This window comes from Taudactylus pleione, unplaced genomic scaffold (genome assembly GCF_031769625.1).
Source record: "Taudactylus pleione unplaced genomic scaffold, aTauple2 ptg000535l, whole genome shotgun sequence".
Classification (NCBI taxonomy): domain Eukaryota; kingdom Metazoa; phylum Chordata; class Amphibia; order Anura; family Myobatrachidae; genus Taudactylus; species Taudactylus pleione.
The window spans coordinates 7,046,550-7,072,063 of record NW_028284937.1 but is presented as its reverse complement, the minus strand read 5'-3'; the positions used below and the strand labels follow the sequence as shown (position 1 = coordinate 7,072,063).

General features: G+C 43.2%; 1 protein-coding gene across 2 annotated transcripts in view; it reads left to right on the top strand.

Moving 5' to 3' along the window:
• The window catches only part of EPS8L1 (EPS8 signaling adaptor L1), a 141,944-nt gene that overhangs the window by 43,983 nt on the left and 72,447 nt on the right, over positions 1-25,514 (top strand). For both annotated transcript variants that reach the window (XM_088450941.1, XM_088450940.1), the window contains exons 2-3: positions 9,604-9,649; positions 13,586-13,626. In XM_088450941.1, coding sequence (XP_088307067.1) covers positions 9,633-9,649; positions 13,586-13,626 — 58 coding nt within the window. In that variant the 5' untranslated portion in view covers positions 9,604-9,632. The remainder of the gene's footprint in view (positions 1-9,603; positions 9,650-13,585; positions 13,627-25,514) is intronic.

Here is a 25,514-nt window from a genome sequence, read left to right as displayed (position 1 = left end):
AATGACATTCTGTGATTGGTGATAATGTCCAATAAAATGGTCATCTCTAAATGATCATGGAATGTATATGTGAGAATGTAATCTCAGGTTTATATGTTGATTAATATCTGCATTTTCTGTGACCCATCAGAAAGAGCTAAGCACTGCTGGTAAAAGTGGATTCAGCAGAGACCTATAGGTAGAACAGTGGAGTAACTTGTATAAAAGGTTCTGATAGGAAGGATCGGGGAAGAACTATTGCGTGCCAAGGTGGTGCTGCCACACCCCCACACACTTGATGATAAGTAGTCTCTTTAGGTCAAGTTGGTCAGTAAATCAGATTCTTAGATTGCTGTTAGGAGCAGGTACATATGCATGTACACGCTCATATCGAGGTCCTATAATTGCTTTTAACTGACGTTAAACTAACGTATTTGTTAGGCTGAATGAGGCATGCCAAAGAGAGATTGCAACTATTCACTGACTCATGTTTTCTAATCTAATGTACCATTAGCACAGGAAGTGATTATGCACTATTAATACTATAAAATCCTTTGTCTTTTTTGCCATTACATTACCTACTAGTTTTTATGGACTTTACACTATTTACTTAGGAATTAAAAAGATATACAGTATTTAGAAATAAATTTTTTACAATCTCTTGTTTCGTTTTACTCACAGGTATACACTATTTAGTTGTTATTGTAAATATATTTGTACCCTTTATTTTTTTAAGTTATTGAATAGACTATTCAGCCTATCAAATCACTAGGAATAAGTGACAGTACTGAGACGTGGTACTGTACTAGGGACATGCAGTCAGGGTAGGCAGAGCCTCCCTGGTCGTACTCCTGAGATTTGATATAAAAATTATTAGAATAATACGAAGGAGATATTTATAACTTATATACATCTTCTTTGTTTACTGTAATCATTTTTGTAGTTAACACTTGCCAACTTTGTGGAGCTCCCTGGGACTGCAGGGGGAAGAGAGATGAGGCAGCAACAGCTCAGCCTCACTTCGGTATAGTCAGACACTGCTTGCAGAGCTGGGGGCGAGGCAAGACCACGGGCAGTAAGTTGCACAAAAAGAGCGCTAATAGAGGCATGCCTCTGAGAATGGGGGGCGTGCCTTAGGCATTGATGGACACCTTGGATGTGTCATGTGACCAGGAAGTGCAATGCAGTGTTTAGAGATCGGCGCTCAGCTCAGTCAGCAGCAGCAAGAGTAGACACAGTGATGCAGGTAGGAGAAACAGTGGACACTGAAGCTTAGTGTAGTGAGGGGAGAGTTACAGTGAGTAGGGGGTGAGAGGCTCCCAGCACTCATTTCCATGTGCGCCTCCCCTGCCATTGACATCTGTGGCTTTTTGTTTGCCTCCATACCCCTCCCCATAACATTATAAAACTGATTCTCTAACATACATCTCTTTAGTCATTAACAATCTGAGTACTGTCATCTCCCAAAATATTGTGTGCTGCTGTGAGCACTCCGATTCCCTGATTGACTGCTGGAAGTCTTATCGCTAACTGATAGTAAACTGGTTAGACGTGGATGAGCAGGAAATCAGGCATACATCTCATAAATAAGACACACAAATTTGGGACAAAACAAGCCTGACACAGTATACAGTATACCCAAATTCTGACTGATCCATTGAAACTTCATGCCTGTATACCCAGAAACGCCCACTATTGGCCAAATCTCTGCTCCTTTTGGGGCCTGAAAACTGGTAAATTTGGGACGGAGGGTGGATCATGTGCAGCTCTCCCCACTAAGCCTACTGCTAATGGCACCATCTCTCTGGGGCAGACTTAGAGATGGACGCTATTTGGTTACGGTCGCAATTGCCTGATGTTTGATTTTTTGAGCCGGAGCCGCAGTGTGACCTGGCTCATTGTGTGATTGATACAATAGAGCTGTTTGTGGGCGGGGAGTGGGCGTGTTTCAGTAAACAGGGGAGTGCTGGCCCCGTTTGTGAGGTATGCCAAAGACAATGGCTGCATTGTCGTATATTATCCTGTGCCAACACCATCTTTCCGAAGACATTCCAGAAAATATAATGCCTCAGGCAACAGGTATGGGAGGGTCATGTGACAGTGACAGTCTGTTCTGGGTGCAGGGTGTGTGGTCTGGGTCCCCCTAGACCCATTGACTGAGTGTACCACACATGCTGCACCTATTATAGATACACCACTGAGTTGGGAGACATGCATGAAAAATTATAACAAAAGGTGCTCTGACACTAATCAAATACCATTTAAAAAAAAGTCCACAAAGTCAGGTTGTATAAGTAATTGTTATGAAAGCAACGCCCTGCTTTCATGGTATACAGTTTATTACCCTTCATGTATAACAGTTTGGAATATGTTTTTTCTATATAAATACATTTTGAAATATGTAAAAACAAATTTACTTATGTGATCTGCAAGTGTACGATCTTATAGAAAATACATAATACTATCTTAGATTTCAAGAAACATAATATAAAGCAAACATAAGTAGGCATATTTTTTTTACAGTGCTGGATTAGCAACAGGGCACCCGGGGTGGTCATCGGTGTGTGTGCTGGGTGGGAGCGGGGCCACTGTGGCATAATGTGAACTGGGGTTTCTGTGGCTTAATGTAAACTGGAGGCACTACAGTGTGTCTAACACATTTGTGGTGCTGGCAGTAAATAGACATTACTCTTTCTAATAACATCGCCAGCACATCATATTGACAATTTCATTGGCCGGGGCCCCCAAAAGTTATTTGCCCCACAAACTTTAATCCAGCACTATGCCAAAATTGTATGTTCTTAATCTTAATTTATCTGCACATTCCTAGCTAAAGTGGATCTGGAGCTATCTGATAGATTACTGTCTGACTATAGCATGGATGTGGCTACAAATAGCCTATTTTGTTTGTCTGTATTGACAAGGGACCTTCCCTAGAAAGTCTGCCATGGTCCTACCTAAGTATTCAGAGTGACTCTGTTAGAAACGTGTACACGGTGATGCATGCCACCTATGAAAAGAGCTGTGTGTGTCTGTCTGTCAGCCCCTCCCAGCCTGCGTCACAGCTGAGCTCGTATTATTTGCTAACACCCAATGCCAAAATAGCTCCAGCATTGGGATGGAATTTAAAGTGCTACCTTCATGAGGCATAAAGCTTTAACAATACCCATACCTATCTGTAATCAAGATCTTTCTTTATGAGAACATATGTGTTTGCCTCACTAACTAACCAGGCATTTTAATTTGGCAGAATTACAATACCTGTATAGGTTGTTTTTCCACTGCAGAATCTTCAGCTGACCTGCAAGTCTGTAATTATTACACAGTTACAAATTATATGTAAAGGTTAATGTATTACAACTATCTAATGTACAGTATGTCTACTTTGCAAATGTATTTTTATTTGGCATAGTTTTAATTATATGTATTTATTTATTAATCACACCAGCTCTTTTGTATCTTACTCTTTCTGAGAACTTTTAGTTATTGGCTGAAACTTTTTATAGCTAATAATAGTAGCAGTAACAATAGATGTTATGAATGTGTACTGCTGTGCAGGCAATAATATATAAATAATTTGCATTCTTAAATGAACATCAGCTTATTTTATAGTATTCGGATATAGAGAAAATGTCACAAACACAAGATAAAATACATTCAGTGCTCTCAATCAATGAATACTTCTTTCCTGTAGATAGATTTACGAGTCTAGATAAAAACTGTGCAGATGTTATACACACAGATTTCTTATCTTGCAATTAATTCATTCTCCTCACATAGAACTATATAAAAGTATTTATGACATACAAAGTGTCCTCATACACCTAGCAATGTTCTGCCACGGGAAGAGAGTAATTTTGTACTTTTGATCAAATTTTGTGTTTTATCTGGATTGTACCCACACACGTATTCGCCTATAGTATGCTAGGTACTTAGCATAACTATTTATGTCGTAAAGGAATTGCTGTAAAGTCACAGATTAAGCATATAATGCGGGGCACGAGGATTGGTGTGGGGCACTCGTGTCAGTCCTCTTTCCATTGCAATTTTATCCAGATTAGCGAATAAGGTCCGTATTCAATTTGAGCCGAGACGCGATACTTTTTCGCCTCCCGGACTTTTCACCTACTTCGCCTGTTTTGCAGACGGAAAGGTATCGTGCGCGTGACCGCGTATCGCCGTATTCAATTTGAAAGTAGGCGAAAACGGGACCCGGCGAAACTTAAACAAGCGGAAAGTACTGTCAGATTTGGGGAAATCAGCCTGACACCCCCCAAAAGATGCTCTGACATGGGGGTTAGCTATGGTACCCCCCGATTTGGCTTGCTTAAGGTATTTGGTGATTTTAAACGGGCTCAATAGCTGCTAAATTGTGTTTTTGTATAAGTGGTGAAGAATAGTATTCAAGAGGTTTTCTTGCAGAAAATAACTTATCCCAGCAAATTTGGGGTGCTTGAAAATGGGGGCCAGCATATGTTAAAGTTGCTAAAGTTAAGTTTTAAAAAACGTGAAAAATCCCACCTTCCGCAAGCCCCTGCAATTAAAAAAAGCTGGGACATACTTGTGGACCCCCCAGAGTCAAGTTCGCAAGTTTTTATCTTTGTCCCCCAACTTTTTTTTTTGCCCCCAAATTCAAAGTGATTTTTTTGGGTGTCCTTAAGTCTTTTTAAAATTTTTTTTAATAGTTTACTTTTTGGGGGACTGCCTGAAGGCTGCAAGGGGGTTCCCACAATGTTGCATCCCAAAACTCCAATTCTGCACTTTTTTCCGCCTGCTATTCATAGGCGAATCTTTTTTGCCTATTACATTGCATTGACTTTCCGCCTAGGAAAGTCTTTCAAATTGAATACGGCGTTACTTTTCTGCCTGGCGAAATGACGTCATCGGCTTTTCGCTCCAAATTGAATACGGGCTCACACAGAGGCTACATGAAATGCCAGCGCCAGTATTCCAGGTAGCCGGGTTGACGCATTAACGTGAGATTTTTGTCTGTGTAAATGGATCCACCCGGGTCCAGGGACCCAGGAGGATCCACCTCAGGTACTTTGCAGGATGGCCACGGGTCGCTCCCATGCCACCCTGCTTTGTAAACGGCACGATCTGGGTCATAATGACCCGGATCGTGCCGAATGCCGCACGATTGGCCGGCTTCAGTGGTGCTTGGAGATCACATCTCTCCAAGCGTCCACTGCAACACCAGATGAGCTGGGTCACTGCAGACCCGGCTCCGGTGTGAACGGCGCCGCCTCTGGAATATCCTGGGTCGGCGCCTCAGTATGAAAGGGGCAAGTTCCGGGTCTGATCCAGATTGGAACGCTGTAATATACCCTGGGTCAGACCCTGAACTTTGGTATAAAAGAGGTATTAAAGGATTTGATGGAATACACTGAGTGACATGAGGAAGATATAACAAATGCAGCAGCATGGAAGCAACTACAAAGTGTGAAATAAAGTCATCGAATAGTTACTAAAAATCATTAATATACACAAACATAAGGGAGAGATACTGTATACGGATAAGGCTGAGCTCATATGGTTTGTTCTTGTGTTAATTATTGCATCATTATTTTGAATAGTGAGCTGAATAAAGAACAATTAATATTCTAGAACAGTTCATGACTTGAGACTGATTGATCATTCAGCACTACACCCTGGCATCGCCTTCTACTAATATTACAGTCATTACAAAATCATCTAATAATTATATGGATTCAAAGGTGTGAATCAATCAAAACATTTTCCTAACATATAAAAGGCCCGGTTTATGGTAGTGGTGCTTAGCTGCCACTTAGCAGGGGGCCCAAGCTTACTGCTACTGTGTATTTCTATGCTTCCTGAATAAATGCGGATTACAACAGCCTGTATTACATGCCTGACACAGCCAGGAAACTACAAATATACATGTGAGGGTTTATTTCGCTTCAGGCAGCAAGCTATGGCCTCACAGAACACATTTACTAACATCGATTTTTTACTATTGGTATTTAAGTGTTAGTAAATGTGTGATTTAGCCCCATAAACATAACATCGATGTTGGTGGAGTTAGGTTAAAATTGACCTTTAGTAACACCCCTTTCACACTGCCATAAGATAACCCGGGTTATTGCACATGAATGCGCAGCAACCCGGGTTACAGTGCAGTGGGAAGGGGCCCAGTTGAAATAACCCCGGTCCCGTTCACTGCATAGGGAGAGCTGGCGCTTAGAGATGATCTCATCTCAAAGCGACGGCTCAGCAGCGGTGACATCATTAGTGCTGGGTCGGACTGCCAGACTGAAAGGGGTCTCAGGTGGGTCGCAACCGATCTCGACGCGTGCACAAATCCCGGTTGCGACCCGCCATTGCGATATGAAAGGGGTATTTATTTACCCCTCAGAGAATCAACTGTTATCCCTCATATCTACAGCTTCTTTTCATGACAGTGAATCAATGATAGTTGTAGCTGAAACACTGTAAAATTGTTTCTGTTGAAACCAGAAGCTCTGTCATGCCATGAAAGGAATCGGCATGTATTGCCGATTCATCTATTACCGGCGGACCAAATATTGACGTCGGGAGCCCGAATAGTGAAGTTCCCGACTAGGGCTGGTAAGTACCCTAACCCTCCCCTCTCCCCCCCTAACCCTCCCTTAGTGGTGCCTAACCCTAACCTCCCCGGGGGGGTGCCTAGCGCAAGCATATTCCATTGCGCTTTACAAGTGGTACCAAACAGACTGGGTAATAATAACAGACAGACAGACATACAGAGAGGTAAGAGGGCACTGCCCATATATTGCAGTGTGTACTGAACCCATTGCACATAATAGGGGGTACAAACTATTTTAAAACTACCTTTATAGATGAATGCAGCGACAGTTGACTACTCATTGACTACAGGTCACATGCACAATGCTCACTGCTCCGGTTCAGCCTGTTATGACAAGCGCTCATTGAAAAGAAATAAAACCTTTTGGTTATACAGTATTTGTTCTGGCACACAAAAGTATCTACCCGGCTCCTCTATTTATTATAATCCTATCCTCCCTAATATAGTTTTCCTTTAATTCATTAATGTTTTGTGGTTGTGTATTATAGTCTGAACGTTTTTTTATGTTAGCCTGGGTCTGCATCTGGAAGACTCACACCCATGGGCATAACAATCATAGGTACAAGGGGTGCAGCTGCTATGGGGCCCAGAGCTGAGGGGGGCCCATCTTCCTTGGCAGAGTTACATGTGTAAAGCTGGGTACACTTAACAATGTTTACCCTGACCGATGTCTCATGCGGCGGGACCTGGCAGAGGTGCCGGCATCATCTAATGCATATACACTTGGCGATGTCGGCAGTGCCAGAGCAACAGCGGCGGCAATGTTACATTCGGCAGCATGGCCCCCGCTGACGATATTGCCTGTCCGGCGATGTCGCTGACTATGCACGGGAGCGCACATAGTCAGCGACATAGCAGGTACACACTCGCCGATGTGCCCGATATATCATACGATCCACCAGATCGGACGACATATCGTCTAATGTGTGCTAATGTGTGTGTATGTATATAATGTGTGTGTGTGTGTGTGTGTGTGTGTGTGTGTGTGTATATATATATATATATATATATATATATAAAAACTTTTTTAAGGGGCCTTCAAATACCTAGGCAAATGCAGTTTCCTCATTTCTATAGTCATTCCTTGATCCTGCATTGTAAATGCACAATAGAACGTTGCCCCATTGTGTTGGAGGAGATAATATAAGACTGCTAGAATAAAGTGTGGCACATTTCTACAATGTGCAGGAGGTGCGCAAAAGCTGAAGACACAAGCAATAACATTTGGATTTATAACCTGTGTGCAGGGCCGTAACTAGTGTAGTGCAACCTGTGCCACCGTACAGGGCACCGCAGGGCAGGGGGCGCTGTTCGAGCCTTTAAATTTTCTGTTTATAATCATTTTCATTTGTAGCTTCCTCTTATTTTATCCCCAGCATCTCCTGGCCTCCCCATCATTTCCCTGGCCCTTCCCCATGAGGCAGGCCCCTTTTTCGGGTGTGTTTTGTCCCCATTTGAAAAATAGGGGGTCGTCAATGCTCTTTCTAGCACAGGGCACCAAAAAGTCTAGTTACGGCTCTGCCTGTGTGAAACCAAATGTTTTATGTGTTTTTGTGAACTTTGGTCAGTGGGTTCAGCAGAACAGAACCAAAATGTTGCAATGGTAGTATAGCATGTATGCCTTTATCTATCTATCTATCTATCTATCTATCTATCTATCTATCTATCTATCTATCTATCTATCTATCTATCATACTCAATGCTGCAGTGAGAATTGTAATTATAAGATTAGCCACTGGTTGTTGTATCCCCCTCTGATTTAATGATGGGTACAGATGGATAAAGAGAAAATAAAGAATGACAATAGAGTAATCTAGTAATCTCACCCATGCAGTGTTATCTCCAGCAGTAGCCCTATGACGTATTAGGCAAAGTGAAAACAAAAACCTACAAACGGCAATAGGGTTTACCTCACACTATCCTAATGTTACTGATCATAGATACAACAGTTGAAACGTTGAAAATAGGGGAAATGTATCAAACCTTAGGAGAGAAGCTTCCCATAGCAACCACTCTCTAGCATTTATCAAGTACAATCTATAAGACAATAGGTAGAAGCTGATTGGTTACTATAAGCAACTTCTCCACCCTTTAGAAGGCTAGATACATCTGCCCCATAGTTTCCTTCTACGTTACATATATAGGATCTTCAGCCTTTGGGCTTATGTTGTATCCTAGCTATGGAAGACATATTACTCTTAAACTTCTAGGTATGTCTTATTGTATTCTCAATATATTTCTTCCTAGTCTTCGTAAAACATAACAAAAGCAATAGATAATACTCTTAAGCACACCGATCTTTAGCTTGTACATAAAACAGGAGACCAGGGCCGTAACTGCGGGTGAGAGACCTTTGCTGGCGCACAGGGTGCCCGGCGGCTCCGCATGCAGCTTACAGAGTGCCTGGAATGGAACCCTCCAGACAGTGGCGCTACTGAGAGTGTCCAATGGATGCTCCAGGCAGGCAGTCTACAGCTTGTGGAGCTGCCCAGAGCTTTCTTAGTACGCTCTGGGCAGGGCTCTACTTGCCAGATCTGACAGCCCCACCCCCTAGGTGTGACATCACGATGTTGCAGGTTTTAGGTTACAGCGCTTTTGGTAAACAAGTCAATCATATTCAAAGCAGTTTGCAGTTTCCCAGCTAACATCCATGTATGTACACCACTGCCAAAGCTCCAGAGATGCCCTCATTGGAGCTCAGATGCCCGCAAGATAAGACCTTGATGACTTTCATTACAAGATAATAGTTTGGCGCTGTCAGTTCTGTAATATTTATAGGCCACAGTGTACCAGGGGTGGGAATGGAGTCCAAAATGTAAAACACAGTCGGCAATGGGGAACAACAAATCAACAAATCTACCTTTTAATCTTGCTACACCCATATAGTTTTTAAGCAAATGTACATCTAAAGTGTACACTTTCCTCATATACATTGCATAGCCATAGCCACTGAAAGGTCTCTAGAAACTCTGCAGATAGCATATTAAGCACTGATATAACTGTACAGTATGATGACAATCTGTTTTATCCACAATTAGGAGGAAGACTGGAAAACTAGACAAACAAGATGAGTGGCTCCCCTCGGTATGTACTGTGCTTATAATATACTTATTTTCTTCTTGCTTCTGTATGAAAAAAAAGACGGTCATTAGTGTACCACCAAGGTTTGGGGCAGCCATTGATGACTTACTACTTTAACTTTCTTCAATTATTTTCTTCTTATACATTACCATAGACGACCCTATGTGGTGTAACTATAACCACATACTTTCTATTGCTACATTTCTAACAGCTGGTACCATTGTTTGTTTTGTCTACTAGCTTTGAGTGCTTATTGTCCATATTTCTTTATTGTTTCATGAAGTTAACGTGATATTATTATTCCAAATTTGCCAGCTGTTTTATCAGGTTATCTAGCTCTTATCTTCTCTTTAATCTGACCTAAAGCTGCATGACAGGTGTAATGAGAACAGTATAGATCTCAGGAATGGGGAGTGGTGCACCTCTGAAGCCAAACCACTCCAGTCCAGCAGGATTCTTTTTGGCTCACTGAAGACAACACTTCCTATTTGTTCAATAAAATAGTCTTTTCTAAAGTGTTCTCAAAGGATCAAACTACTGTAGGTATTACACAAATAGCACATAAAAGTCTAATTTGCTACAAGTGAATTTAGGTGAAATATTTGCACTACATCACGTCAACCAATCAAAATCTACAGTAGGTTTTTTATCAAGGTGGACAATGCCCCATCAAGTTAGTAAGCAAATGCCTGATTGGCTGCTGTGATATTGTGCACATTTTATAACTGTATTGATTTATTATGCTGAATTGCTACTTATTTAGTATAGTATGAGAATGTAAGATGTATTTATAATATTTTTAAAGGAATGGTTATCTGTCATGTTACAGGACACACCTGTTTTACTAGTACTTCTGTCTGGTGCTGAAGCATTTGGGCCTGATTCTGAGGTGGATGCAGATGTAGCCAGACCTGCGTCCAGGGGCATATCTATAATTGGTGCAGGGTGTGTGGTGCTCACACCAAACACCCTGCACCCATATTTTTCAACACTCACCTCTCCAAAGTCCCGCATCGGCTGTCACAGCTTTGCATAAAACACCTGTAAAATGGCCGTTGCAGACTAGTGCCCAGAGTCTACTGCTGCGGTCAGTCCGCCGCCGGGGAGAGAGGAGGGGCCCCCCCCCGGACAGGGATTGCACTTAATACGCCCCTACCTGCATATTTATGCTAATGCCGCGTCTGATATTACATTAACTGATATGCCCACTTTCAGCGTCAGAGGACAGTGGATTTCTGTCACTGAACGTATTTAGACCATCGAAACTTGCACCAGACCTATGGTAGGTGCAGTTTTTCTGTCCGGGTATAGACTCCTGGGAGAGCGGCTGTGCATCTATGAATGCAGCCGCATTCAGCGACACAACTGCAACATGCACTTGTCTGCTTTAAAAGCAAGGCAAAACGTCATCCTCCTGCTGTTGGATTCTCGCGGGTTTTGGATTCTGTAAAGGTCCCGGTGATCGGCTGTAGGGAGTGTGCAGAACAGACATGCTCTGTCTGTGCTGCTGTTGTTCAAGGGTGCAGTGTTATTGGGCTGGGGGTCTGTGCTGCTGTTGTTCAAGTGTGCAGTGTTGTCGGGCTGGGTGTCTGTACTGCTGTTGTTCAAGGGTGCAGTGTTATTGGGCTGGGTGTCTGTGCTGCTGTTGTTCAAGGGTGCAGTGCTGTTGGGCTGGAGGTCTGTGCTGCTGTTGTTCAAAGGGTGCAGTGTTGTTGGGCTGGGGATGTAGTACATAAAGGGGGGCTGCAGTACATAAAGGGGTGCTGCTGTGTTAACCTGTCCATCAAGGGGCTAGGGCTGCAGTACATAAAGGGGTGCTCTGTCAATCCAGGGGTGCTCTTTCCCATTGAAAATACAAAAAGTTAAATAAAATTATCATTCCACAAAAAAAAATGTTTGGTTTTTTTTTGTGTGTGCGCTACTGTAGCTAATAGTTACGCTATTATTGTTTAGTGACACTGCCGGCCAGACCGCAGTTTATCATCCACAACATATTTGTGACTCTGAAGGTTTGTTGTCCATAAAGGGGTGCTGTGTTGTTCATCAAGGGGCTGCTGCCAGGTTGGGAATTGCTTTTCTAGTGAAGTGGAATCCTAGATGGGATTTGGTAGCGGGGACACAGGACCTCAATTAACGGTCTAAAACCCACTGCATTATTGGCAGGTTTTGGACGCACATCTCATACCAGCATAGATGTTATGGTGTCAGTGATCAGCTGTGCAACTGGATGACTGCTGTCATACTCCGCCTTGCAAAGGATTTTTTAACAGTAAATTGTTTTTTAAAGGACTACTAGTGGTCTTCCTGGTCCCATTCTGAGATGAAAATCCATTCCCAGCAGCAGCAGCAGGCATAGCGCTCAAGGATTCTTCTGGGGCAAGGACTGATGTGAATGATTTAAATATTTTTTGTAAATGCCTCCTCTCAGTGTCATAACTAGAGAGTGGTGGGCCCAGGTGCAAGAATATGTTTCCCCCATGTGTATATCCTGATGAAGGGAATGCAACCCCAAAACGTTGAAAATAAAATGTTTGTTCACGGAGGTAGAAGTGTACATATATATATATATATATGCCAGCCTTTAAATAAAAGCAACTATGACTTACCACATGGTCTCTGTCACTGATGATGTAGGCTGTAGTTCTTGTCTTCTGTATCTTGATGACAGTGCTGTGGATGCCTCAGGGGTAGGAGGGATGGTGTCTGCAGCCAGCCATCCTTCATTTTCAGCCCCTCATCATCTTCCTCAAATTCAGCCTCTCACCACTATCCTACAGAAGCCCCCTGTCACCTTTCACCATCCTCAGCACCCATCCTCCGTCCCCAGGCACCATCACCTTCCTCCGTCCCCAGGCACCATCACCTTCCTCCATCCCCAGGCACCATCACCTTCCTCCATCCCCAGGCACCATCTCCTCCCTCTGCGTCCAGCCCTGTCACCTTCTGCCCCCAGCCCCCTTCATTTTCTTCTGCCCTCTTCACCTTCCTCCATCCCCAGGTACAATCACCTTCCTCTGTTTCCAGCCCGTCACCTTCTGTCCCAGCCCCCATCACCTTCTTCTGCCCCAGCCTCCTTCATCTTCTTCTGCCCCTTCACCTTCCTCTGCATCCAACCCCTGTCACCTTCTGCCCCAGCCCCCATCACCTTCCTCTGCCCCAAGCCTCTTTCACCTTCCTACATCACCAGGAACCATCACCTTCCTCTGCTACCAGCCCCTGTCACCTCCTGTCCCATCACCTTCCTCTACCTCCAGCCTCCCTCATCTTCCTCTACCCCTTCACCTTCCTCTGCTTCCAGCCCCTGTCACCTTCTGCCCCAGTCCCCATCACCTTCCTCTGCCTCCAGCCTCCTTCATCTTCTTCTGCCCCCTTCACCTTCCTCTATGTCAAGCTATTACCACTTCACACCCCAACCCCTCCCAACCCCCTTCACACCGCCTTCACACCACCAAGGCCTGCCCACTCTTACCACCACTCCCTCCAGTGATGTGGTGTGACGTCATGATGTAATGCGCGCCGTGTCCAAAATAAACTTTATTGACCATATATACACACTGATCAGCCATAACATTAAAACCACCTGCCTAATGTTGTGTAGGTCGTGCCCCCAAAACAGCTTTGATCCATCGAGGCATGGACTCCACAATATATATATATATTTTTTTAAACTCTTAAAACCTACTTCTAAAAGTATGAAAAAAATGAGTGGAGGCAAAAAACAAGTGATAAAACAACTTAAAAAAACAAGTTAAAAAACTGGCAATTTTTTTTCTTATTCAATATCAGCTACTTTAAAATGTCTATATGTAAAATATAACGTATACTCATAGTTTGCAGATTTATATAAGTGGCCACCATAGTGTATTATTATTACTTTATACCGCTTTATAATTGATGTTTTTTCCATTCTAATATTTTACTTTTGTTATCTTATTTCAGCATAAACGGGATGTCAAAACCCAACGCCAAATCCATATATGGTAAGTCTGACTCTACAACAGTGAAGATAAAACCGCTATTCTTTTATTATAAGTGTAACAGACAGAAGTATGTTGAAGTTAAAATTCAGTGGGAACATATAGAGCACGGCACCAGAATTTTCTTGTGAATTTAACTTGTAACATTATTTTCTAAAAGCCACTATACACTTCCCATCTCGGCAAATGCTCATTCCCAACTTTGATTGACATTAGATGGGGAAAGAATGTTAAGAAATGTAGATGGTCATTTGTACCCCACAGCAGTTCATACAGTATGCCACCCTTCAAGATACTAACCACCAGTGGTGGCTCCAGAGGTGGGCCTGCAGCACAGTCCAAAATTCAAATAGGGGAACCACCCCAAACATTGCCAAACATCACCAACCAGGACATACTGGCCACAGCTAACCACCCATTCCCCTCTTCAGTGTTCTGCTACCAATCCCTTTCAAAATGGGTATTAGAATTTACAAACTGTACAACTCCTTTAGTATGTTTTTGTGGTGCATTCAGAGGGGACTATGGTGGTTGTTTATGTACAGAATACTAGCATTGGAGATCAAATTATTAATCATGTATCATTCGTTTGCCTAACACTGATTCCAGTACAACAGTGATCTCTAAAGTCGAGGATCGGTAACTAGAATGTCCAGTCTATCTGGTCTTGTCTCATGTAATTAAGGAAATGAGTAGACTCTGGAAAATAAGTGTCTCTCAGCTACTATAGGCGCCATTATATAAGTTTCAGTGTAAACAACATATACGGTATCAGACTAATAGCTTTATCACTACCTATAGTAAAAGTGGGAGTTACATATTGCATATGGCAAAATATTTGTAGCCTAGTAGTAAATATTATCTGATGTTGTATGCAAAAAGGGCAAAAAGGAAAAAGAACCTCTCTTTGTGGGGGAACTCTAAGCTGGTAACAGTCAAAACAACTTTTAATAACAATAGAAAAAAAAACAACAAAAACAAATATCTCCAAAGCCCTAATAGAAACTTAAAACACAACAAGTGTGTAGGGAGTCTGATAAGTAGGTAACCTCACCCAGTAACCTGTTGTTAGGTAACCTCGCCCAGCCCGGACACAGAAAGGATTGACAGATTGATAACTCTTTCTCGATTTATTTTGGGTGCATGATTATTCTTAGTTGGTGGAACGATTTGTCTGGTTAATTCTGATAACAAATGAGATTCCTACATGCTAACTAGCTACACGGCCCCTGGCACACTTGTTATGTTCTAAGTTTTTATTAGTGCTTTGGAGATACTTGTTTTTGTTGTTTTTTATTCTATTGTTGTTACAAGCTAAGAGTGCCCCCACAAAAAGGGTTTATTTTTCTCTTTTGCTCTTGGTATTCAATTAAACTCTAAGGAAGCACCACCAGATATACAAACATAATTTATCTATATATGTCACTGAGAAATCATATTCTCAAATACATAACAGAGTATGGGCCTGATTCAGAGGCGAACGCTCTGATATGGGCGTTTTTTTTTTTTTTTACGTTTCGGCCTCCAGGCCGCTCGCACAGCTGCAGGTGACCACCCATAGCTTGTGCGAGCAGCCTGGCGATGGTCGTGATTATCGCGACCATCAACATTGCGAGGAGACCCTAAGGTAGGGCAATGCCAAGTGGACTTCCTGCTCTAATAGAGCAGGAAGTCCACTACTGACATCACGAGTGATGTCAGTAGTGCTACCCACAAACGGCAGGCATTCCTTCGGGAACGCCTCATTTGTGCAGCCACCCCCCCTTGCCGCCTACAAAACGGGGCGAGCTGTCGATCAACATCGACAGCCTCCCCGTTTTGTTGTGAGCCCCGGAGCGCGTGAAGTTTTCACTCGTTATGGGGCTTGCGCACGCGCGCACTGGGCCAACATCGACCCGCTTGCGAGCGGGTCTGAATCAGGCCCTATATCTTTATTATTCTGGTCTATATAACCTATCCACGCACTGTATACTGTCGGATGTTGTCTGTTTTTTTTATGTGTACAATATAACTTCTTTTGTTGTAGGTTTTGTTTAATTTAGCTGTAAATTGACGTTTTAGAAGATATGATATAGCATGTTATAACCATGCCTGAAGGTCATCTCATGTTGCACAGTAGAATGTGAGCGTAGAGCAGAATGGACAATCGATTAATTTCTTTAGAGGGTCACTTGTGCTCTTCCTGGAAAGTGATTTCCTCACCACATGGGAAGACTTCTTAGTGATAATAAAATCAAGGTGCATGCAGTGGTCTTCTTGCAGCCTGTGTAGGTGTATGATGATGCAGCTGGCCTGATGGTAAGATATTCAACCCCATTGGTCAGCTGATAATTCCATATTATTATCTTATTCCAGGTGGGTAGGGTCCGTATTTCTACGCAATAATGTAAACTTGCATTAAAAATATCTCAACATTGGTGAATCTCTGCCTACAGTAACATGCATAGATGCAGAATTTGGGAATACAGGCATATGCTGGGTACTTGCTGGCCGACATATCTGTCGTTCAATTGAGCGGCGATATATTGTGTGCACGGCGGCCAGATTGTACCAGCAATATGTTTGTGAACGACGTAGTTCACAAACATATCGCATCGGCTGTGCAGCAAAGCCGATGGCAAATATATCTGCCAACCGCCCGTACACTTGCTGCAGAGGCCACAGGGGTGGGGGCGCGACGCAACCAGCAGGACCCCCGCCAGACAGTAAGGATGGTTGTTCAGTGTCAACTGCTGATATCAGTATCATCTACTGATATATCTGCAGATCAGTCGATCTGCTGATAAATCTTTACAGTGTGTACCCAGCTTTAGGCCCGTATTCAATTTGAGGCGAAAAGTCCGTATCCGCGATACTTTTTCGCCGATGATGTAATTTTTTGCCTGTTTTGACTTTACTCCTTATTCAATTTGAAAGACTTTCCGCCTAGGCGGAAAGTCAATGCAATGTATTAGGTGGAAAAGTTTCGCCTATGAATAGGAGACGGAAAAAAGTGCAGAATTAGGGTTTTGGGGTGCCAACGTTGCGGGAACCCCCCTGCAGCCTTCAGACAGTCCCCCCAAAGGTAAACTGTGTCAAAAAAAAAAAAACTCTTAAGAACACCCCAAAAAATGACTTTGAATTTGGGGGCGTAAAAAAAAAATGTTGGGGGACAAAGTTAAAAACTAGCGAACTTGACTCTGGGGGGGTCCCCATGTATGCCCCAAGTGTTTTTTTTTTATTGCAGGTGCTTGCGGAAGGTGGATTTTTCACGATTTTTTCAACTTAACTTTTGCAACTTTTAAATATGCTGACCCCCATTTTCAATTACCCCAAATTTGCTGGGATAAGTTATTTTATGCAAAAAATACCGCATATACTTGTGTCTGTGTAGTAGGGAATTTAGACTGTAAGCTCCACTGGCAATGATGTGAATGATTACATATTCTCTGTACAGGACTATGTTATATGATCAGCACTATAGTGTATAAATAAAAGTATAATAATAAGTGTTCAGTACATTTTATCTAGGAACACAAAATGGACCTGACACAGAGGTAGGCGCTAATGCTGTCGCAGCTGCGATTTCTTTTGGATTCACTGCTGCGATAATATGCTAATGCTAGTCTCAGCCTTCCCCTTGTGTAACTGCCGGCGCCAGAAACCCTGAGACGCCCACTGTCAATGTCCGTGGACAGAGGAAATGTGCCGCTGAGCTCAAACACTCCACCACGGACTCACCATTGCAATGACCATCGATACTTATGACGCCCTATGACTGGCGCCGCAGTGTCTCCTTCTGAACGTTCTCTAATCATGGCCTGTTTAGCTGCAGCTCTGCCATCAAGAACGCAGCCGCATTCACTGAAACGCCCATAATGCTCCAATAACACGCCCGCCTTTTCTGAGTTCACATCTGGCCACCTACCAGTCATCTTCCAGTAACACCCCTGGCTGTCCACCGCCAGCTCTATTACAAGCAACTATGTTCGCAAGCAGGGGCATTTTAAGAGAGGAGGGGGCCCGTGTGCAGCCTCCGTTTGGGCCCCATCCTCTCTAACGGCGGCTCAGCGGCAATGAGCACTGTAGAGTCTGGCTTCATGCTAAAATCTACAGCGCATGTGCGGGTCTCCGGGAAAATGGCGGCCGTGCCTACTTTCCCGGGGACATCTTTTCTGCACATGAGCAGATCACTGGTAAAATGGCCGCCGCCATTTTCCCAGTGAGTGTTTGCTACTCTACAGCGCCGGTCCGCCGCTGGGGAGCAGCACTTCGGGAATGGGCGGAGAGGTAAGTATAATTACCTATGGGTGCAGGGTGTGTAGTGTGGGCTCCCCTGCACCCATTATAGATATGCCCCTGTTCGCAAGTGTGGTCTCTGTGTACACTCAGTGGTACACATGCGCAGTAGGAGTTTCTCTGACTTTTCGCGCATGCGCAGTAGCAAAACAATCACTGTGCAAACGCCAACACTGCGTCCATAGTGTCAAAAGGGGTAAATAAAATCGATTGTAAATTATTGGCGGGAAGTATTCGCCTCTCGCCACATTTGCTGGTTTAGGCTTTATTTATATTGTAGTGCGCTTGAGTATACAGCATTATATAATACACTGTCAAAGAGCACTTGAGATCTGTCTAATTCAGAAAACTTGGCACAGAATAGGTTTAATGGAGAGAGATAGGTGATAGAGAAAGTCCACCTTACTTATTAGTATTACGATATAATAAGTTACATAATATTGTATGCACATGTCTTAGGGACTGTGCCAACATCTCCTAAAGCTGTTTAAAGAGGCCAAAGCATATTCTCTTACTAAGCATTCAGGGACAAGGTGTCAGCTAAATAACAGGAAGTGCCGGGCCCTGCATGTGTACATTCTGGATAAAGGTTACACCAAAGTGCCAAGTGCCAATATCACTTGTACTGTAACTTGATTTTCCATTATCCAATTTTACAGAAACTAACCATGCTGTGTGCCTTATGGATTACTTACTAATGCTGAACACTGAAAAGAAATCAACTTTCTGTGGAATGGGGCAATTGGCTGGAGCTTTTCAAACTAAGAGCCGTATTCAATATGGGAGCGAAACGTCTGTGCTGGACTTTTTGCTCCACATCGGAGCTTTTCCTGGGATAAAGTATCGGGCGCGTGCCCGCTTTATCCCCGTATTCAATTTAAAGCGGAACGAGACCCGGCGATTTGGGATCGGCGAAAAAAAATGGGAATTTTCGGGAAATAATTGTAGGACCCCCTAAAGATGTCCATACCTCGGGGATCACTATGGGTACCCCCGTTTTTGCCTGCAAAAGAAAGTCTGGTTTCTAAATAGCCGCGCAAGGTGTTTTTTCCCGACATTGAAGAAGTGATGCAGAAGAGCACTTAGGTTATTTTTTTTTTCGTTTTTTTAAGTGGTCCCATCAAATTTGGGGTACACGAAAATGGGGGTAAGCATTTTTTTAAGTCCCTAAAATAATTTTCAAAATTCTGCAAAAATGCACCTGCCGCTAGAACCTGCATTCTAGAAAACACCTGCCGCATACATGGGGACTCCCCCTGAGGCTATTCCGCTAATTTAATAATTTTTTTAAACCCCAAAGTTAAAGTTAATTTTTTGGGGTGTCCCGATTTTTTTTTTGTGACAAGGTTCATTTTTAAATGACATTAGCAGGGGTGCAGGCTAATTTTTTTAAGTCTGCACCACTAAACCCCAATTCTGCACTTTTTTTCGCCATGTGAAACATGGTGAAAACTTATCCCCGTTTTTTTTTCAAAGACTTTTCGAACCTGCGAAAAGTCTTTGAAATTGAATACGGGGATAATTGAAACATGCGAAAATGACATCATCGGCGATAATTTATCGCCGATTTCGACTTTTTGCGGCCTAATCGAATACCCCCCTAAGGCTGGGTACACACAGGTAGATATATTGGCCGATCAATTGCATAGAATATGCTATATTGCTTCTGATTCCCAAAACAGTTGGCACAGTTATATGTGAATATGCAGATATGCTTTAATCTTACGCTTGCTTGCGACAATTGTGATTGGATGATATAGGTAACTGAGGGTCTAATGTAGGCCAAGTACTGATGTATACGCTAATGATGATGACAATTGCCAGCGCTTCCTATCCACTTCTGGTTCGCTGATTGCTGTAGCTGATTTTGTGAACGTATTTTAGCAAGATTTTTTTATTATTATTATTTCTGCTGTATTTGACACTTATTATTATTATTTCAAGCTTAATAGTTTGTTTTAGCTATTAAAACAAATTAAGTGTAAGCGTATATATGTATACCTGATGTAAACTGGTGCATATGCTACTAGTGCAGAGATGGGTGTTTTTTGCGATTTTTGTAATATAACATGTGAACGCAATTGCGTTTTTTTATACTAAGAATTAACAACTACAAATTGATGAGCAAATACATTCAAACAAGCCCCTAGATGCCTTAATATTAGCAAAACCTCAGGATATTAGTTATGTAGTGCCTCAGGGAATTGATATTGTGCAGTTTCAGAAATATTGGTTCAGTAAATAAAATGGCTGCCTCGTGTGTAGGTGACAGGTTATGCTGAATCTTTAGTGGATAAAATGAAAATGCTTTTAGTGCCATAGCAGACCATTCCATATTACATATTAGATTCCCAAAGCACAGCTTGGTCTGCTCACCGGGCCTGACCATACATATTTCTGTCAGATTCAGCCATGCAGATATACATACATACATACTAGAGATGAGCGGTTCGGTTTAATGAAATACGAACACCCCCGATCTTAGGGGTTCTGAGTTGAATCGAATCCTGGTTCGAAATCACTTTTGGGATCAGAGTATAACAAAGTCCTGACTTAGGTATTCTCGCAATTCAGAATTCGTAATTAAATAAAGAATCTTGTGTGTCTTGGATTTCATTTAAGTCCCGTCCACATGATTTCAGCTGCTGCAAGGTGATCAAAAATTGACTGGAAATGACTGGACTAAAAAAAATACTAAATACTAATACTAAAATACTAAAGGAACTAAAACAGATCCAAATTTTATTATTTTAGCTGTTTTTATAAAGAAAACCAAAACCGAATCAGAATCAAAACACTTGAAGGGGGTTAGCCAAAATCATAATCATAATTTAGAACCAAAGCCGAAATCAAAACACGGGTGTCTGCGCACATTTCTAATACATACACATGTGTTGTGAGTGACATATCTAGCCTTTCAGTACTCTGGAGATGCTGGATCAAACTGTGTATGGTCACTGTAATACTGTATTTAACATGAGACACATGGGCAGATTTGGGCATCATCCAACCGTATTGCAGTCAGAACCGCTCATATGTTGATCAGGATCCACAGACTCTTTATCATACTTGCCTACTTTTGAAAAACAGTTCCAGGGAGATTGCAGATGGCAGTAGAATCCGTTGAGGGGGCGTGGTCCACTCCGCCCAAGGGGCGTGTCTAGCTCAACCTATGGGTGTATATATTCCTATTAACTGAGACCTACATGACTATTGGACACTACATACATGACTATAGCACATTACAGGCATTACTTTGCTATAGCACAGCACAGACTTGACTATATGACAATGACAGTCACAGTACATTTTTATTTAATTTTCCACTATGGTGTGAAACACACCCACTTCCCACTGAACACGCCCTCACCAATCCAGCTAGCAGTTGTCCCCCGACTACCCACCCATATATTGATAGCCAAGGCAGCCAATAAGAGCAGGGCCAGCTGTCACGTAATGCACCCTGCTTTAATGGATCCCGCGGACTACGGAGCAGGCATCACCCACCTGCTGGAAGTGCGGCCATCCCAACCAAGTGGAGTCATCTGCTGTGGGTGGAAGAAGAGAGGGGTTTGACTGGTGCTACAGACCTTGCTGGGAGTCCCCGGCTGCCTGCCCCCCTTCTCTGGCTGTCACTGCTGTGTGACTGGGGGAGGAGGCGCCCGGGCAGAACTGCTGGGGAGGAGCCGTCCGGGCAGAACTGCTGCCTGTAGGGTGAGATCGACAGATGCATCCTTGGGGGTTGATGGGAGATGTAGTCCCATGACCACCTCCTGTCATCCAGACACTATCCCCTTCACCTTGCACATGCGCAGTCCGGATTCCCGACAGGGCAATTGGGAATCCGGGGGTTTTATTCAGTTTTCCGAGGTAGCGGGAGACTCTATATTAAATCGGGAGGGTAGGCATCTATGCTCTTTGGGTCCTTCGAAACTGTGGTTTGCTGCCAGTGAGTTGTAAAGCAGCTTTTAGGCAGTCAGAGTTACTCAGTATAAGAGTACCATTAGAATAGTCCAGTGGTTCTCAAACTCGGTCCTCAGGACCCACACAGGTCACATTTTCCAGGTCACTCAGCAGGTGCACAGGTGTAGTCATTACTCACGGATGCATTTTAAAAGTTACAAATTATTGTCACTTTGATTCTTTGAGGAGATCTGGAAAACATGCACTGTTTGGGGTCCTGAGGGCCGAGTTTGAGAGTCTGTGGAGTAGGCCAATGGCAACGACCTGCATGCTGATCCTTGCCAAATTACTTACAATTTACAATATATTAACTGTGTTTCATTTGTGTGCAAAAGAATCACATGAGTTGCTGCTATGAAGTGTGCCAGAAGAAAAGCAGGAGTGGGCAGGTAAACCTCACAATAACCAGAGTGTTCCTGCTTCTAGAACAGCACTCCTTTCAGCACTAACTCCCACTTGGAACAAACTTTACTTGTTGTTGCCTTAACAAACATTTTCAGACATTGCAGCTTCACAACATGCTTAGTAATGCAAAGTGGGCCTGTCACACTATAAGGGTAAATTCATTAAAGTGAGAGTTTTTAGAAGTGAATTTTAGAAGAGATGTTGCCCATAGCAACCAATCAGATTCTACTTAACATTTAACTAGAACCTTCTAGAAGATTACAGGTAGAATCTGATTGGTTGCTATGGGCAACATCTCTTGTAAAACTCACTTTTAAAAACTCTCAATTTAGTAAATTTACCCCATAGAGTGGAAACTGCCACAGGCCTCACTAAACATTGGTGAGCACCAAACTGTAGCAACATTTTGCAAGAAACCCACTATACCACCCAAAGGTGGGAAAAACACAGACATGGGGCTTTTTATATGTTGAGCCCAATATTCATCCTATGGATTCAGTAGGAATTAGAAATATTACTGAGGCATGAGGTACTGATTTTGCTCTGTGAGGTCACTAGTTCCTACTGCAATGATTGGCTACATTATCGTGATGGTGTGTAGGTGATCAGTACCACTTTAAAGGACCGGCGCTGTAGAGCAGCAAAAAGTCACTGGGAAAATGGCAGCGGCCATTTTCCCGGAGACTCGTGCATGCGCAGTAGATTCTGGCATGAAGCGGAGGGGACCCAAACAGAGGCTGCACACAGGCCCCCTCCTCTCTTAAAACGCCCCTGCAAAAATTGCACTATTTTGTGAGGAAAATACAAATGTAATACTTATGACTTATGGCCGATCATGTGACCAGCTGGGGGAGCTTTCATGATGATGGGCCTTTTATTATATGAAGGCCAGCGGCTGTAGTCCCATCCGCCCCATTGTTAATCTGTCCCTTTTGTGTAACACCAATATTCTGTGGTACCATCCTCCCAAACGCTGTCACTCCAGCCTCCTCTAATTATCTAGTAATACAAATACATTTTTTTTCATATTTACAGATAGATTCAGTATAAAACATGCTTACCTACTTTTGTGGCCCTGTCAGAGAGGAGATACAGGGGACATGTGGCCAGCTTTAAGGATATCCATGCTTGAGCACAGGTGACTTAATTAGTACCTCAGTCAGTTTGATTTAACCATCTGGACTGGGGCATAGACATCCTTAAAACCTGTACACTGCAGAGTTTGGGAACCTGTGAGTTAATCTATTTTGCTGGGTCAATAATTATCCCACCTGTTTCCACAGACAGAAATCCTGAAAACATGACCTGTTGAGAACCTGTTGAGTTTGAGAAGCACTGTATTTATAGGACTCATTTTATTGTTCAAAGGTTATGGGTGAGATAAGAGTATCAGGATTGTTATAATTTCCTTATTAACTTTTACCTATCTCAGCAGTCACATCCTCCAAAATGGTATGTTTTCTTTCCTTGCATACTTGTAAGTAGCATGTGTATTATTTATATTTATATGTCAATAACATACTTGCCCATCCCCAATAGGCAGTTTCTCATACAATACGGATATACTTGTGAGCATGTGTCTACTGCACCCTGTTTTGTTCCATTCCTGTCATATTTCTCCTTTCCAGACTAAAGTAAATTTATTATTTTCTAATCTCGAAAACATTCTTAGTTCTGCTGCTTAAAAGTTGTCACCTTGTTGACTAAAATGTATAATATACCTGGCATCCACTAATTATGTCATGTGTGATTTACTACTGCTCTGATGTGACTGATGTCATGTAGTCGGAGGGACGGACATGTAAAGATTCTAAAACTGCTTGAGGGACATTTCAGTCTGAGTTATATGGTTCAAATCATTGGCTGCCGCGATAATATATGCTACTTTCTGCCTTTCCCTTGTGTACCAGCGTGTGTCGGAATGTGCAAGTACTTAAACTCCCACTTTCAGCAGTGCTGCGCAGTGTAACGACGCCAGTGATTCCAGACACTCCACCATCGGCGCACTATCACCAGCAACATCGACACTTGCACTAGCCCTATGGCAGGTACAGTATCTCCGTCTGAACATGGCCTCTGTGGCGGCAGCTCTGTGTCTCAGAAAGCAGACGGTGTGACACCCGCGATATTACCATAACACGCCCGCGAGATTTTTTTGCGTACACTTCAGGGCACCCTCCAGTCACCACCCATGGTTTTACCTCACCATCTCTGATACCAGCATTACCGTACGCAACAGCACATTGGTGCATACACTTAGGGTAACGCATGCACAGTCGGGGTTTTTCAGAATATTGTACCAGTAGCAAATAATCGTGAACATCGGCATTGCATGTAAATAGCGTGCACCTCTAAATCAGGCCCCATATGCTTTATGTGCAGCAATAAAATTAGGGTATGCAGTCCAAGCCCCCACCCCCTTTACTCTAGATTTGTGTATATATTGTACACTTGAAGGCTGAGACTCCTCCTGCTTGGTATTAGCACCCCTCCCATCTGCTCTTAGGTGCTTGTAATCAGCACAGATTCCTACATAGCTGTCTACATATTAGAATGGGCACTATTATAAGTAGGTCCTGGATACATTTGCATAATGTGTTAGTATTCGGGATGTTAGGGACCCATCTGATAGGGTTCACCTTAACGCGGTGGATGAGCAAACATTATTGGCCAAACATGTAGTAAGAAGAACCTCACTTATTATACTCCATGTTAATTGTAGAGTTTATCAGGATAATTTTGATTATTATTGATCCAGGGGTCTTCAACCTTTAAGACAGTGTGGGCCACATTAAAAAATTAAACGAAGCCCGAGGGCCACTAAGCTATACTGCGGTATTTAGAACAAATAACTAATATCACTGTTGTATACACTCCCAGGCCTGCCAAGAGCCGCGCCGGGCCCATGTAAAAAGGGGGCGTGGCCAAATCAAGGGAGGTGTGGCCACGCCTCCTTAGGTAAAAAAAACGTGCATGCTGGCGATGGGGGCGCAGTGAGCCCCCTCAGCCAGCGCATAAGCAGTGGGGAGAGCGATCAACTTGATCACTCCTCCCACAGGCATAGGAGGCTGCTGTGGATGCTTCTTAGCAGCCGCGAGCAGTCTCCCAGTGCAGCCGGACCTTGGCCCCCGCCAGGCTCCTCCAGCAAGCCCGGGTGATTAGTACCCGCTCCCCCCCTATCGGCGCCCCTGTACTCTCCAGCATGTGTGTGCTTGTAGGACAGGTTGTTTCTATAAGAAGTGCCC